Raw genomic sequence first — 15899 nt, 5'->3', positions numbered from 1 at the left:
GATTTCTAGTCTTTAAAAAGTATTAACACCTAGTAAATTTGCAATTGCTATGATTATAGATCTGTGATTTCTTTCATAATACCGTAATAAATAATTTAACAAATATTGAGTACTACTATGGAAAAACAGTTTAAAATATATAAGAAAACTGCACCAAAGATGCTTAAGAGTCTAGAAGAGATGGAGCAGATATAAAGGGTAGAAAGTCTAACAAATGCACAATCTAGCTAATCTGAAGATTAATCAGAGGAGAAATATTATCTGCAGTTAAGTGGATGGAAAAATAAGGGGTACAAATTGGGGAAGGGATCCATGATGGATTTGAAGGAGAGGTAGAACTTAAGACAATGAAAAGAGGCTTTCCACTGGAAAAGATGAGAAAGCAAGAAAGAAGGGAAACCACAATGGAAATAATATAATTTTGCAGAAATGGACAAAACTACAAAATACTGATAAAGCAGAAGTTAGAAATTCTAAGCTCTGGCAACTAGAATATCCAGGTCACATCAAATCACCAATTAAAAGATCTAATACTATACCAATAGTCTACCAATGCTCTATAAATACTCCTAAATTAGTGGCTTATGATGCTGTATACCAATTACTCTTCCTGATGGAATGAGATGGTGAAATAAATTTTATTCATACTGAGTAAATAGTATAATAGTAACTCAGAGTAAACTATTAATTCTCATTAGAAGACATTGGTTTTCCAATTTTGAATATACACGTTCAAGGTTAGGCAAGAACAAGGGCCCCCCACTTCCCTTTCAGTTTATATATACATGATACACAAGTGATTCCAGTTTCACTTTGAAATCATGATATAAAAGCTGTGTTGTTCCATTCACTATGGCAAGATCAAAGTGCTCTAGTCTCAGCTCTGCATTACTGTGCAAGTGGCTTCAGTGCTTTGTGCTTCAGTCTCCTAACTTGTAAAATGATGGGGTTCCACCTGGATGATGTGTAAAGGGGCTTTCAGCTTTAAAATCCAATACTCAATTAGTCGTACACCATCTTTTCTGGAGAGGACATTGTGACAAGACTATAACAACAAAAAAACAACAACAAAGTATTCTTTTCCTGAAAACATGTGATAAGGGACTTCCCTAGCAGTTCAGGGGTTAAGACCTCAAGCTCCCAAGGCAGGAGGTACAGGTTTAGTCTCTGGCCTGGGAACTAAGATGACACATGTTGCATGGCACAGCCAAAAAGAAAAAAAAAAAAGTAATAAAAACTTAGCTTTTATTGAACACATACTAAGTGCTAGTTTCTTTCCATTTTTTATTTCACTTAATCCTCATTACACCCATCAGAGTAGGCATTTTTCTGATTTTACTCATAGGGTATTAGTCATCTCTTGCCTGTTCAATCTCATGAGAGGTGGAAGGCAAGGATTCAAATCAAGTTCTAATAAATCACACTTTAAAACCTGGTGCCTCAAACAAAAATATCTGATAGATAAAATACATGAACAAAAGCTGAAGAGGTGGGCTGTGACTATGGTAACCTGAAGAGAGCATGTGTATGTGTGTGCACATGTGTGTGTGTGCACATGACTGTGTGTGAAACCTCCTGATTTTCAAATGGGGGAAAGCAGATTCACCAGCTTTCAGCTTCTGCTTCAAACAGTTCTAACTCAGATGACATTAATTTTAATAATTACATAAATTCCCAAAATTCCCAGATATGTATTAAAATACAGACATCAGCAATAAAGTCTAGGCTTTGATGTAAGGCAAGCTGTGGTTGAATCCTGGCTCCATTACTAGTAGTGTGACTTAGGTCAAGTGACTTCACCTCTCTAAGCCTCAAGTTTTCATTTGTAAAGTGAGGATACTATCACCTATCCTACAAGGTGGTTGGGGAGCTAAGGAAAATGAGAATGTAAACTACAAAGAACACAGAACCCAACACAAGGTAAGAACCTGGCAAATGAAAGCTATTATTGAACCTTCAGGATCCTAGTAACACAGAACATAGGATCAACGTTCACAGACAATTCAGTAGTGTCTACGAATACTAACCACAGTTTACTTTTACAATGCCATACTTTGTCACTTTTTTGTAGACCTAAAATTACTCTCAAACCAATAGTTTAAAAAAAAAAAGTCATACACTTATTCCTAACAGACACTAACCAAACTTCGAGATTTATCCTAAACCTAAAATCGAACCAACTTATCAAAAACTGTGTTGAGTACCTAACAATTTTTTTAACGTGACGCTGCAAATCCTGTTACCACGAGTTCAGACTTCTGAATGGGGAGAATGGAAGGGACGCGTGTTCCCAAAGCATTTTGAGCGCGAAAGATCCTCACAACGTCCAAGCGAGTATTTCCCAAATAGTGGGCGAGGCTGAAAAACGGGGTCCGAACTAATGACACCTGAAAGAACGACCTGCCTCCAGTTGAATGGGCAGGGGCAGGTGGCTTTGTGACTCAAACTATCGTATTATGCTTAGCCACTTGCTCTGATCAACTGCTGGGTTTTAAATCTTCCTGCAGTCTTCCTCAAAGCCACATTCCAGACTGCGAGGAGGTGGACTTTAGGTTAATCACCGCGAGTGAAGACACTGGAGAAAAGGGAGGGACAGGCCCGCAGCCCCGAAGGGCGTGAGAGGCAGGTCGGGCCACTTCTGCCCAGAAGGGATGCCTTTCCCGGCGGTACCACCGCGGACCACCACCAAGCGGCCTGCGGAGCTTCGGACCGCGGCTTGCTGTCAGCAGGGCCAAGCCGCCGCGCTGGGGGTAGTGCTGCGGGTGTGAGGGAATAACTTGCGGGTTTCAGGAGAGGAAGAGAGGCACGGGGGCAAAAGGGGAGGCGGCATGTAGACTCCCGGCCCACGGAGACGTGCAAGGGGGTGACCTCCGGGCCCCTATGCCCTCCGTCCCGGTTTCTGCCCGGACCCTTCCCAAGTCCCGGACCCGCCGCTCCTCTCACCGTCTCGGCTTCTGTGTGCTGGGGTCCGGCACTCTGACCCCCCATAACCCCGCGGAGGAAATTCATCTTGCCGCTCAGCCACGGGCTCTACCGGCCTTTTCGGGAAAGAAGAGATAACTTCCCCTGTCCTCCGCAGGGCCTGACCCCCCAAGCTTGCACTTTGCACTCCCCGGCCGCCACCGCCACAGCCTACTCGGCGGCCGCTCCAGCCCCCTAAGCCCGGAAACAGCGTCCGCCACCAGTTGAGGTGCGCATGCGCGGCGACGTGGCATTACGTGGCGGCTCGAAGGGCGAAGGCAAACGAGGAAAGTAGCCGAGAGGACGCTGGTAGCCCAGGTCCTCCTAAGCCCCGCCCACTGCGAAGGCTCCGCCCTCCCCCTTAAGAACACGCCTCCCACTCCCGCCTTCGGCTGGTGCCTCCTGCTGGCCCCAACCACCCACGTGGTCCGAGCCCGGCCCTGCCGGCAGGGGACCTTACGGATTGTGTACGCATTTTGGCTTGCAAGGTGTTTAATTGTTGCCGGGCGGGACTTACTGCAAGCTGTCAAGTCTGGGGTTGTATTTTGTTGAGTCGAAAGTGAAATTTTCCTTCGGCCGACGTGACAGGTAAGGGGTCCCGGCCTCTGGGAGGGTTCATTTGGTTTTGCGGTATAGCAGTACGAGCTTTGTGGCCTTCTCATCCCCACAAATTGCATTTCTTTACAGGGCTTTGTTTGGTGAAAAAAAGGGTACTTGAGCCCCCTCATTCCATTGCCACGGGAGGGCGCATTTCTCAGCTTTTGCTCTTCCAACCTGCTAAAAGGAATTCCTGGATCTAAACACCAGGTACACCGCTATTTTCTAGGGGTGTGAGGAGGAAACCAATCCAACCCTGCGTTTGGCTTACTAGAGAAAATACGTTTATCTGCAGTGTCATTTTGGCAGCAGGGAACATGATGTCTTGTTGTTCATGCTAAACTCTTAGATTTTCAGCGTGGGTGGGGGGGTTAGCATGAAAAATATTCTTTTTTCAAATCGGTATGCCTTGTTTCTTTTGAAATGAGAGTGCCAGATACACATGCTGATGGAGTAGTCTTGTCAGTGTCTTGAACGTGAAAGCGCAGCGTCTAGTTATAACTGATTTATACACCACTCCCCTTGGATGCCCCACAGGTCTCAGACTCCCCAACCTTCCTTTAAAAAAAAAAAAATCAGTATGCTTCGTTCCTGTACCCTGCTGCACTCATCAGTACCACTAGCCAAATAATTGCCTAAGCTGGAAGGAGGAGGCTGGGAGGAATCTGAAACTCTGGATTTCACCCCCGCACGTCCAGTAGTCAAATCCTGTCATGCCTATTTATAGACTATTTCTCAAATAGGTCTCTGCCCTCCATGCTCTCTGCCTCTGACATGGTTTATGTTCTCATCATTTTCCACCAAGATTACGGGCAATAGCTTCCTAACTAGTTTGTCAGCATTTAAGCCTTGGGTTTCTTGCAGTCACCCAAGTCCACTCTTGGGTGAGCCTGACGATGACAAGACATCTGTCCATGTTAGTCCTCGTCTGAAAATCCTCCGGTTGTCGCCCATTCACCCCAAAATAAAATCCAGACTCCTTAGCTTGATGTATGGGCCTGTTTTGTTCTGGCTCTTGCCTGTTTTTTCAGCTCCTGCCTCCCACACATACTCTGGATATATGCCTGGATATGTCCTTCCCCTCCCTCCGCTTCATCAAGGAAACTCCTGCTAGTTCCTTAAAATTTAACTTTGGTATCTTCAGAAAGCTCTCCCTGAAATCTAGATACATGTGTATATGCTATTCCTTTGCAGTTGTTGATACATGGGAAGCTCTCAATAAATGCCTATTGAGCCAGACTGTTAATGGCAGAATGTGTTATTCATTTTTATATCTTTGTGGCTTAGCATTGTCACATAAAAGGTGATATTGTTAGACACATGAAGAAAGCATTAAAGGGTATATGAATATAATGATGAGGAGGAAGTTCCTTTTTTTCATCTGTAAGGTGGGTTTGCAGATAACACATATCACAAAGGCTATGGTGCAGTTTCCTTTGCTAGTGCCAGGGTTTTAAGCTTCTGTAAGTTGGAGAACAGTGGGGATCATACTGCCAAAAATACTGTACACTAAGCATTGTCCTCTGTTTTAAAACTGGACACTTGACAGTTTGCTTTAGACATTTTCCACCAGGTCATTTCCTTGCAGCCTAAAAAAAGTAACCAATAAATGCTCAGCATTTTTATTACCAAGTAATATCTGCAAAGAACTTCATCTAGTCCTTAAGTGTCACCCCTCCCTGAGCCTCTCCTCACCTCTAGGGGTAAAGCTCTGAGATGGAGTGGGGCTCATGAATGTCTATTACATGTATTATTTGGTAATAAAAAGCAGTGCCTTCACATTTTAGCAGAATCATTTTAAGGCACCAATCTTTCCAAAATGCCCTGCTTTGTTTTAAATTTCCGTGAATATAGCAGACGCTCAAAAACCATTTCTTAAATAAAGGAAAACATGAAAAAATTGTGACTGCCCGACTTATGCCGTTGTACTTCTCACTTTTATAAATTCAAGGAAGAATGCGAATCATTAAAATACATATAATTCATGGCTCAACTGGTAAAAAATCTGCCTGCAATGCAGAAGACCTGGGTTTGATCCCTGGATTGGAAAAATCCCCTGGAGAAGGGAAAAACTACCCACTCCAGTGCTCTGGCATGTAGAATTCCATGGACTGTATAGTCCGTGGTGTTGCAAAGAGTCAGACATGACTGAGTGACTTTTAGTTTTCAAAATGTTAACTTGGGTAAATAAAAGTGATTTTTCTGAGAACAGAACAACTAACAAAACTCTGATTTGAAATTCATTTTTAGATTTGCTTGCTTCCAATCCCCTAGCTCAGTGGCTCTCTTCAGTGGTCCACTTTCCTCATCCTTTTTTATTTTCTATAGCAAACTCAACAATAACAATGAAATATCATTGCACAAGATTGGTTGAGGGTGGTGGTAATGCAGTAGAGTTTTGTCCTTACCTGCTTTGGAGGATGAGTGGAGGTGATAATTTGTGTCTAAAATGTATCAGTCACATACAGGTTTTTAAAGACTAGTTACTGGAAAAGTCAGGGTTCAAAAATATTGTTGATAAAATTTTGCATTAAATTTTATTCATTAACCAAACAACACACAGCAAAATAATTTGATAATGATGAAGCAGTAATTGACATTCAGAACCAACCAATAATAACAGTATCAAATACACTTTTGCTCTTTCTTTGCCAGACTATTCAAAGGACTTTACAAGAAATAAATTACTTAATTCTCCCAACAACCTTATGAACTGAATAATCTTATTAGCCCCATTTTTCCCGTGACAAAACAGGGACAGAGAGTAACTTGCCTGATGTCATATAGGTAGAAAGTGGCAGAGCTGGAACATAAATTGGTGATCTGACTCCAAAGCCTGTGCTCTTATGTACTACCCTGTCTGACCTCTCTAGACTCAAGACAATGATCCTGCTCTAAGTAGAGAGGTGGTCTACAAGTCCCTGTGTAATCTGGCCTCTCTGTTGTCTCCCTGACCTCACTCACTTCCTGCTTTATTCCCTCCACTCCAGCAACACTGGCTTCCTTAGGTTTCTGAGACTTGATTTCCTCTCATGGCCTTTGTGCTTGTCTTTGCTATGTTTTGGATGCCTGCTCCTCTACCTACACAGAGAAATGCCTTACTCCCTTCACCTTATTTAAGTCTGCTCAGATGTTACTTGGGCTTCGCTGGTGGCTCAGATGGTAAAGAATCTACCTGTAATGCAGGAGACCTGGGTTCGATCCCTGGGTAGGGAAGATCCCCTGGAGAAGGGAATGGCAACCCCTCCATTATTCTTGCCTGGAGAATTCCCTGGACAGAGGAGGGGGGCAGACTAAGTCTATGGGGTCGCATAGAGTCAGACACAACTGTGCATGGACGTACACGTAAATGTTACTTGGGTCTCTCCTGACTGTTGTAAGTTGCCATCTCCCCATACTCCTTCTTCCTCTGCTCTTCTTATGGTCCTCTGTAGTCCTTATCAGTCTTACTTTATTCTTCCATATATATATATATATATATATATATAATTTTTCCATATTTCATCAGATCTAAGATGCCATCAAGTGTACCTCAGAGAAAGAAAAAAAAAGATTGTTATTGTTATTCATTTGCTAAGCCATGTCCAATTCTTTTTGACCTCATGGTCTATGGCATGCCAAGCTCCTCTGTCCTCCACTGTCTCCCAGAGTTTGCCCAAATTCATGTCTATAGAGTCAGTGATGCTATCTAACCATCTCATCCCACCTCCTCCTACTTTGCGTTCAATCTTTCCCAGCATCAGGGTCTTTTCCAATGAGTCAGCTCTTCACATCAGGAGCTTCAGCTTCAGCTATAGTCCTTCCAGTGATTATTCAGGGTTGATTTCCTTTAGGATTGACTGGTTTGATCTCCTTGCAGTCCAAGGGACTCTCAAGAATCTTCTCCAGCACCACAGTTCAAAAGCATCAGTTCTTTGGTGCTCAACCTTCTTTATGGACCAACTCTCACATCCATACCTGACTATTGGGGAAAAAACCATAGCTTTGACTGTAAGATGCCACCTATCAAAAAATGCATCCCAATTTTAGGTTTCATAAAATGTGAAGAAATGTTCATCATAGGATTAATGGATTATAGTATTTATTTTACATCTTTATTTTGTTTATAGTATATTTCTCCACTGTCACCTGAATGTAAACCCATAAAGGTAGGGATTTTAAATGCGCCCTTTTGTAAATTGCTCTTCCTTCAGTAGCTCTCCCTGGTGGCTCAGATGGTAAGGAATCTGCCTGCAATGTAAGAGACCCGGGTTTGACCCCAGGGTTGAGAAGATCCCCTGGAGAAGGGAATGGCAACCCACTCCAGTATTCTTGCCTGGAGAATTCCAGGGACAGAGGAACCCGGCAGGGTACACCCATGGGGTCACGAAGAGTCAAGACACGACTGAGCGACTAACACTTTCAGGTTCTGTCTTCAGTGCTTAAGCACAGTATATGACACATGGTCAGCACTTAGTAGCTCTTTAAGGGATGAATGAACTCCTCAAATGAGGAAATTCCCAGTTCAGCTTGTGTGCATGGAAGCAGAAATCCTGCAGTGCTGTGTTGCATGGCATGCACACTTCCTCAACAGAGTCTGAGAAAATTTTCCTCCGAAAATTTGATTAACTAAATTAAGTTTCTGAATATTTTCTTTGCTTTCAGCAGTCAATTTAGTAATTAACACTTAGTCATATGTAAAGATAAATGTCAAAGAAAGGAGTTAAATTTTGGGGATCAGATAGCAACCCATTGGGAGAACCATTTCAACCTCCCAGTGGCAAGCTCACTTTGGCTTGAAATTCATTACACTAATGCAATTATTGTCATCATGGTGGTCTCCTCTTCCTTCTTTAAGACAGGTAATACATTCACGTGGTTAAAATATAAGTGACAAAAGTGTACTTAGCAAAAAGTTTCCCTACAATTCCTTGGCCACCCAGGCAAATATAAACAATTCTTGTTTATCCTTCCAGATACACATATATGTATATGTACTCTTTTTTAATAACACAAATCAATGTAGCACATTGTATAAACTGTTCTGCACCTTACATTTTCCTGTTTAATAATTCTTGGAAATTGTTCCATACAAGAAGTAGTCTTTATCCTTTCTTATTGTGTTCTGTGCAATGCTTTTAAAATACTTTTTGAAGCCCTAGGAATTCCTTGGAAGAGAGGGGTGCAAGACAGAGGGTTCTGGGGCCCCATCCTGCTCCATTTGATGGATTTCATTTACTTATACTTCCTGTGTCATTTGGAAGAAAAGAGGCTAAAACGTTGGATAGCCACCTCTCTTAAGAGATGTGAAACGTGACCAAGGCAAGGACCTGAATAGTCAAGTAGTTTCACGTGCTCTAGAGTCCAGGATGCAAATTCCTGCTCTACCTGTTTTGAGAAGGATAATAATATCCTCCTCATGTGGTTGTTGTTAGAATTTTATTACATAATAGCTTTAATGTGCTTAGTACTTTAGTGCATGAAACAGTAAATACTCAATAAAGGTCAGAATGGAGACCTAGGTATCTTTGGTGCGTATCATCAATTTCTTAACAACTGAACATTTGAAGATATTACCCTATAACAGTACTCACTTCAAACTGTTGGCTCATATTACAGAAAAGTCCGTTACTTCAGACATGGCTTGCTCTGGGGAACATCCAGATAATCTCTCGAGGACCTGGACTTTAATTATTTTATCTGGACTCTGCTCTTTCTGTTGATTTCTTTTTCTGACTCTGTGCAAGGGCAAGTTTGCTGTCAGTTCCTGCAGTCCTGTAACCTCCAAGGACCGAGTTTATAGAGGAAGACTCCTTACCTCTCTCCTTCGAATTCCAGCAAAAGTCCTTATTACTCAGTGGACCTCGGTGGGGCATGTACCTTTGTATTGGGCAAGTTCCTATAGTGCAGTGTGTGAGATGCTCTGACTAGCCTTGGTTTACATGCCCACCTCTAAAATAAGCAATGGGCATATGGCATAAGAACAGGGAAATAGGGACTTTCTTCAAAGGGAAGCTGGACTACTGTGCCAGCAGAAAATTTATCAGGATAGGAAAAACAATAGATGCTTGCTACATCCCTGATGGACTTGACTGCTTGCCAGTTTTTTTTTTTTTTTCCTGCAGTGCCACTAGCACTAGCTAGCATAAGTACTGTTGCTCTACAAAATGTTCAAAAGATCATGTTGCATTACTTAATAAAAGTAATTTTACATTGCTTTGTATTTATATCTGCAAGCAAAGCTATAGCTATACCCACTTTTTACAAGAGTACAGTCCAGGTGTGTTTCCATTCTTTGGAAAATATAAGAGAAGTGCTTATTTAATAAAACACTTAAATTAGGAAATCCCATTTTCAGTTCCAAAGGACTTTTTGTAAGACTGAAAATTTTAAGTTAATTAATGTATTTCTGGCTGTGCTTCGTCTTCATTGCTGCAATGGAGAGCTACTTTAGTTGTGGTGTGTGGGCTTCTCATTGCAGTGGCTTCTCTTGTTTTGGAGCACAGGCTCTAGAATGCAGGCTCAGTAGTTGTGGCTCTCGGGCTTTAAGTATGTGAGCTGGGTAGTTGTGTCACGCAGGCCTAGTTGCTCCACAGCATGTGGGATCTTCCTGGACCAGGGATCAAACCCACGTCCCTTGCCTTGGCAGGGGGATTCTTAACCGCTGGATCACCAGGGAAGTCCTATAAGAGTGTTTATTGAGGGATAAATTTATCAGCTCCAGGCCCAGGCACTCTTATCTCCTGTAGAGAATTTGACTGTCATCTCTCCACACCCACTGTGTTCCCCAACTCCCTGCAGCTAGCTAAACAGGCAAGTCCTAAAAAGCCAGAATAGGGTTGAAGATTTTGCTGCCCCATTCCACAGCTAAACTGAGTCTTTTGAAGTTCGAATTACTGGGTGATGCTAAGACTTCCTGGAAGTTTAAGGTAACTTCTCATGAAGTCATTGCCATGTTAATTAGCAATCCATGACCAGGCAGTTGCAGCTGACTGTCTCATCTGCCTGAGCCTGTGGTCAGGTGAGTACAAGAGCAGGGGACTCTGTCAAAGTAGATTGGGCCTCCAGGGCCAGCAGGGTGGTAACTGATTTGGACCAGAGCATTTCAAAGCCAGCCCAGATCTCCAAGGACTCCTCTCTCCCCAGTTCCAGTTCCTTAATGATTTTGACTATAAGCAACCAACATACTACATGAATAATTGGGGTAAGCTCAATAAGCTGCAGATACTAGATGGAGGGTCCAGAACTGACATACAGTTTGAGGAAAGAAGAGGGAGTTGGCTGTGGATGTAATTGTCTGCCAGCAGCTCAAGAGTCTACGTGCAAAGGAATAGAAGATAGAAGATTATGAGCATAGAGAGGCCGAGGGACAGAAACCTTCTCTCTGGCTCCACTGTCTTGCCTGATGCTGTCTTGCCCAGGATCTCAAATACCACACTAGTCATAGGTAATATAAAGAAATAGAAGAGCTCCAGCTTATTCTCCCACTACCTTCTCCTTGGGCTTTCCAGGAGGCGCTAGTGGTAAAGAACCCACCTGCCAATGCAGGAGATGTAAGAGATGTGGGTTCAGTCCCTGGGTTGGGAAGATCTGCTGGAGGAGGGCATGGCAACCCACTCCAGTATTCTTCTTGGAGAATCCCATGGGTAGAGGGGCCTGGTGGGCTGAAGTTCATAGGGTCAAAAAGAGTCAACTTAACATGCATGCATGCATGAACCCTCTCCCTACCTCTAATACCCCAGTACACACATGGCCTTTCCAGGGCAGGGCCATAGTTGGTGAGACCCAAGATGACCCAGACCCAAGTCCTTAAACTGCTCCCTCTCTCCCAGGTATATGCATGGTGAGTCCTAAATAGCAACCAGTCTTCTTGTGCAGGTGCTGCTGTCTAGATGTGGTTCAAGTTTCTATGTGTGTGCATACTAGGTAGCTTCAGCTGTGTCCAACTCTTTGTGACCTCATGGACTATAGCCCGCCAGGCTTCTCTGTCCATGGGATTCTCCAGGCAAGAATACTGGAGTGGGTTGCCCTCCTCCATGGGGGATCTTCTCAACTCAAGGATCGAACTGCAGTCTCTTATATCTCCTGCATTGGCAGGTGGGTTCTTTACACTACTGGCACCTGGGAAGCAAAATGACTATACTTGTATTTGGGTCCTTCTTTCATGGTATAGTAAATACCAAGATCTTTGTTTTTTTAAAACCAAAATTCATAACCATTGAAAACATATCGATGAAACTACAAATTTAACCCATTTCATTTTAACAGAATGAGTGGTTCTACGTTCTGCTATATCTTGCATGCCTGATGGGCTGGTTAGGCCTGAATTCAGCACCTTTCTGTACCTTTCACTTTTCTGTTTGGGGCTTTTGGAATCTTGGTCTGTAGGTAGCTACTCGGCTCTGGCCAGAGACTCGGGCTCCTTGTTTTTTATTTTTCCTTGCCAAATTTAGGAAAGATGGTCCTTGTGGGTTAACTCCTGACCTCCCTGGCAGAATGAGCCCCTTTATTTGTAGAACTTTCTCCTCTAATTCATACTCAGCCCCTCCCTTTTCGGGGGTGGGGTGGGGTGGGAGATGGAATTGCAAGAGCTGAGTGATAAGGAAGGGGCTTAGAGGGGGTTACTGGGGCTTCTGTGAAGGAGAGAACAGTCACGGAAAAGAAAGGGGAGAGAGTAGAGAAAGAGATCCAAGAAACTGAATGAAACTGCTGACTAATATCTGCAGCTAGAGTATTACACCCACATAAATACAGTGTTTTTTTTTTTTTCTTCAGTACTTAAAAATAGCTCAGTATAGCAGAATACTGAAAACAGATGTGCTTGGTTTCCTGAGCTACTGATTCAGCAAACATTTGAGTGTCTGTCCTCTCTGCCAGGCCCTGCTATAGCTTCTTTCCCACTATACGTTCCTTCTGGAGTGCTGAAATTCTTATTTGTATTTTCACAGAGTGAGGCCTGGGCTTCAGCATGGTATAGAGTAGAAAGGAATGTTTTGTTTGCAAACCTAGACAGAATTGGGTCCTACCTCTTTGGAATGGTATAGTCTTGGGCAAATTAGACTTAACTTTGCTGTCTTGGTTTTGATTACCTACTGCATTGCAAAAGAAAAACAAAGAATGCCTTAAAACAAATTGTCTGGGATCTAAGCTGGTACCTTTCTGCTAAGCCATGCTTGGCTTGAAGTGTTGTCTTTTTTGTTAAAAGCTGGTTGTGGTTGTATCCTTATCTGGGAAGAAAGAAGGAGAAAGGTCAAGATCAAAAGTTATCTATGGACAAGTTATCTGTCTATCCTCTACTTTTTTACTCATGTAATTTTTATTCTGAATTAATTTTAGAATTGAGAAAAGGTTGCAAAAGTTATACAAAGAATTCCTAAATATTTTCACCCAGATTCCTTGAATGCTAACATTTTTATCACAATTACTTTATCATTTTTTTCTCTCTAAATTATGCATTTCCCCCTAAACCATCTGGGAAAGAATTTTTAAGCATGATGTCCCTTTATTTTAGTACCCAATTCCTAAAAAAAGTTTTCTTAAATAACACAGTGCAGTGATCAACTCCAGGAAATTAACACTGATATCAATGCAGTTATCTAATCTACAGACCTTATTCAAATTTTGCCAAGAGTCCCAATTATTTTCCTTTCTGGCCCGATATCCAAACCAGGATTACACATTGCATTTAGATGTTATCTGTCTATAGTCACCTTTAATCTGGAATGGTTCTCTGTTTTTGTCTTTTGTGATTTGATATTTGGAAGAATACAGGTTAGATCAGTTACTTTGCAGCACGCTGCTCAACTGGAGTTTGTTGGATCTTCCCAATTAAGTTCAGATGGTGCATCTTTGGCACCTTTGCTAGGAGTGTCCCGGACATGCTCTTCTTCTCACAGTGCATCATCTCAGGAGATATATAACATATACTTGACCCACTATTATTTTGATCCTTTGTTTAAGGTGTTGTCTGCCTCTCTACTGTACATTTAACGATTTTCCCTTTGATATTAATGTATATCATTTGAGAAATGTGCTTTAATATTGCTAGATATTCTGTTTCTCCTCAAACTTTCACCCTTCTCTTTTAGGATCCACTGATAATTGTTACCTGAATCAATAGTAGTTGCCAGTCTGTTGTTTAGGGGCTTCCCAGGTGGCACTAATGGTAAAGAATCCTCCTGTCAGTGCAGGAGATGCTGGAGATATGGGTTTGATCTCTGGGTTGGGAAGATCCCCTGGAGGAGGAAATGAGTCGGACACGACTGAGCACACACAGTCTGCTGTTTGCATAAAGCCTTTCCTGGAAGCTCCATCTTTCAGCCTCTACCTATTTTGCTAAGAACCAAGTCCTTGTGCGTGCGAAGTTGGTTCAGTCATGTCCGACTCTTTGCAACACTATGGACTGTAGCCCACTAGGCCTCTCTGTCCATAGAATTTCCCAGGCAAGAATACTGGAGTGGGTTGCAGTGCCCTTCTCCAGGGGATCTTCCCAAGCCAGGGATTAAACATATGTCTTGCTTCTCCTGAATTGGCAGATGGGTTCTAGCGCCACCAGGGAAGCCCCTTAAGAACTGCATCCAACCTTAATTGGATCCCAAGAGAGCCTGGGAAATGCATTCTTATGTTATTTTTTTTTTGGTATAAGCATATTTGTTTCCCCAGGAAAATTGGGGTTCTCTTAGTAAAGAGGGGAGAATAAAAGCTTACTACAACTTGCCAACCCAATAGCATCATTTATAAGAATTAACTTTTCTTTTTTGTTTTTAAATTTTGGCAGCACCGAGGGGCATGTGGAATCTTAGTTCTTAGTTCCCTGGCCAGAGATCAAACCAGAGCCCCCGGCATTAGAAGCACAGAGTCATAAGGATTAAATTAAATGGTCTTTGTAAAACATCTACCAAGGAACCTATAACATGGTTGATACTTTAAAATATTCCTCCCCAACCTATGGGAACAGAAATTTGTTTGTTTTTTTGATCACTTATGGTCACATAGCTAGTAAATAACAGAACAGGTCTACAAACCCTAGTCTAGTTCCTACACTATAGTTTCCTTTTGCTGGTTTTAAACATTCTGTAGTCTCTTAAATCCCATGGATGGAGGAGCTTGGTAGGCTGCAGTCCATGGGGTCGCTCAGAGTCAGACATGACTGAGTGACTTCACTTTCACTTTTCACTTTCATGCATTGGAGAAGGAAATGGCAACCCACTCCAGTGTTCTTGCCTGGAGAATCCCAGGGACAGGGGAGCCTGGTGGGCTGCTGTCTATGGGGTCGCACAGAGTTGGACATGACTGAAGTGACTTAGCAGCAGCAGCAGTCTCTTAAATCTTCTCAGCTATATGACTAAAACTACCTCTATAGTGTTTTAATATACAAAACTCTATATTAATCTATACAATTCCTATGGAATGGTTCTATTCACTAGATGAAAATAACATTATGTGTATGTTAAATAAATAAAAACCGGACTTAATTTCTTTATATTTGGGCATGTTCCTTTTTGTGTAGTCCCAGGCAATTGTTCTCTTTTGGGGCAATGGCTATTTATTCTTCCAGGAATCATAATCTGGAAAAACTTGGGAGGGAAAAATGGTTAGAGAATAAGTGTGTTTGCTCAGCATTATAAATAAATACAACCACATGTTTTATTGATTCTTTGTAGTTTTTAAAATATTTAACAGAAAGAGAGAATTGTAAAACTCTTTTGTCTCCTGCCAACAATAAGAATTGGAATTTTAAAATTCCCTTGTCACAGAATCAGTATGAAAGAACATGAAATTTTAATACCAACTGGCAGTAGAAAACCTCAGTTCATTTAACTTAAAATTTTACACTGAACGTCATGGAGGAGAATAATATCAGTACATGACAGAAATAAAATATGATGGTAGAAAAATGATAAATCAGGATACACAAAATTGTATATGAAAACTAAGAGTGTTAGTCGCTAAGTTGTGTCCAACTTTTTGTGACTGCTTGGACTCTAGCCCACCAGGCTCCTCTGTCCATGGCATTCTTCAGGTAAGAATACTGGAGTGTGTTACCATTTCCTTCTCCAGGAGATCTTCCCAACCCAGGGATCAAACTTGGGTCTCCCTTGTTATAGGCCGATTCTTTACCATCCGAGCTACCAGGGAAATTAACAGCTAAGTTTAAAATATATGGGGAATTCCCTTGTGGCCCAGTGGTTGGCATTCTACATTTCCACTTCATGGGGCACAGGTTCGATCCCTGGTCAGGGAATTAAGATCCAGCAAGCTGATCCTGCCAGAGAAGGCAATGGCACCCCACTCCAATACTCTTGCCTGGAAAATCCCATGGACGGAGCCTGGTAGGCTGCAGTCCATGGGGTCGCTAAGAG

The 15899-nt window shown here is 42.3% G+C and overlaps 2 protein-coding genes across 6 annotated transcripts in view; one reads left to right on the top strand and one right to left on the bottom strand.

The window, feature by feature from the left end:
* The window catches only part of USO1 (USO1 vesicle transport factor), a 75490-nt gene extending 72203 nt beyond the window's left edge, over window positions 1–3287 (bottom strand). For 2 of the 4 annotated variants that reach the window (XM_040237083.1, XM_040237086.1), the window contains exon 1: window positions 2944–3185. In XM_040237083.1, the coding sequence (XP_040093017.1) occupies window positions 2944–3009 (66 nt within the window). In that variant the 5' untranslated portion in view covers window positions 3010–3185. Of the gene's footprint in view, window positions 1–2943 lie in introns of all 4 variants that reach the window. The other 2 variants (XM_040237087.1, XM_040237084.1) reach the window with 2 other exon arrangements.
* The window catches only part of G3BP2 (G3BP stress granule assembly factor 2), an 86746-nt gene continuing 74047 nt past the window's right edge, over window positions 3201–15899 (top strand). The window contains exons 1-2 of one of the 2 annotated variants that reach the window (XM_040237092.1): window positions 3201–3549; window positions 3649–3768. The gene's annotated coding sequence lies outside the window, so the exon portion shown is untranslated. The remainder of the gene's footprint in view (window positions 3550–3648; window positions 3769–15899) is intronic. The other variant, XM_040237091.1, reaches the window with a different exon arrangement.

Source organism: Oryx dammah, unplaced genomic scaffold (assembly GCF_014754425.2).
Source record: "Oryx dammah isolate SB20612 unplaced genomic scaffold, SCBI_Odam_1.1 HiC_scaffold_3, whole genome shotgun sequence".
Taxonomy (NCBI): domain Eukaryota; kingdom Metazoa; phylum Chordata; class Mammalia; order Artiodactyla; family Bovidae; genus Oryx; species Oryx dammah.
The sequence above is the reverse complement of the archived record's forward strand: the minus strand, read 5'-3'. Positions and strand labels throughout refer to the sequence as shown.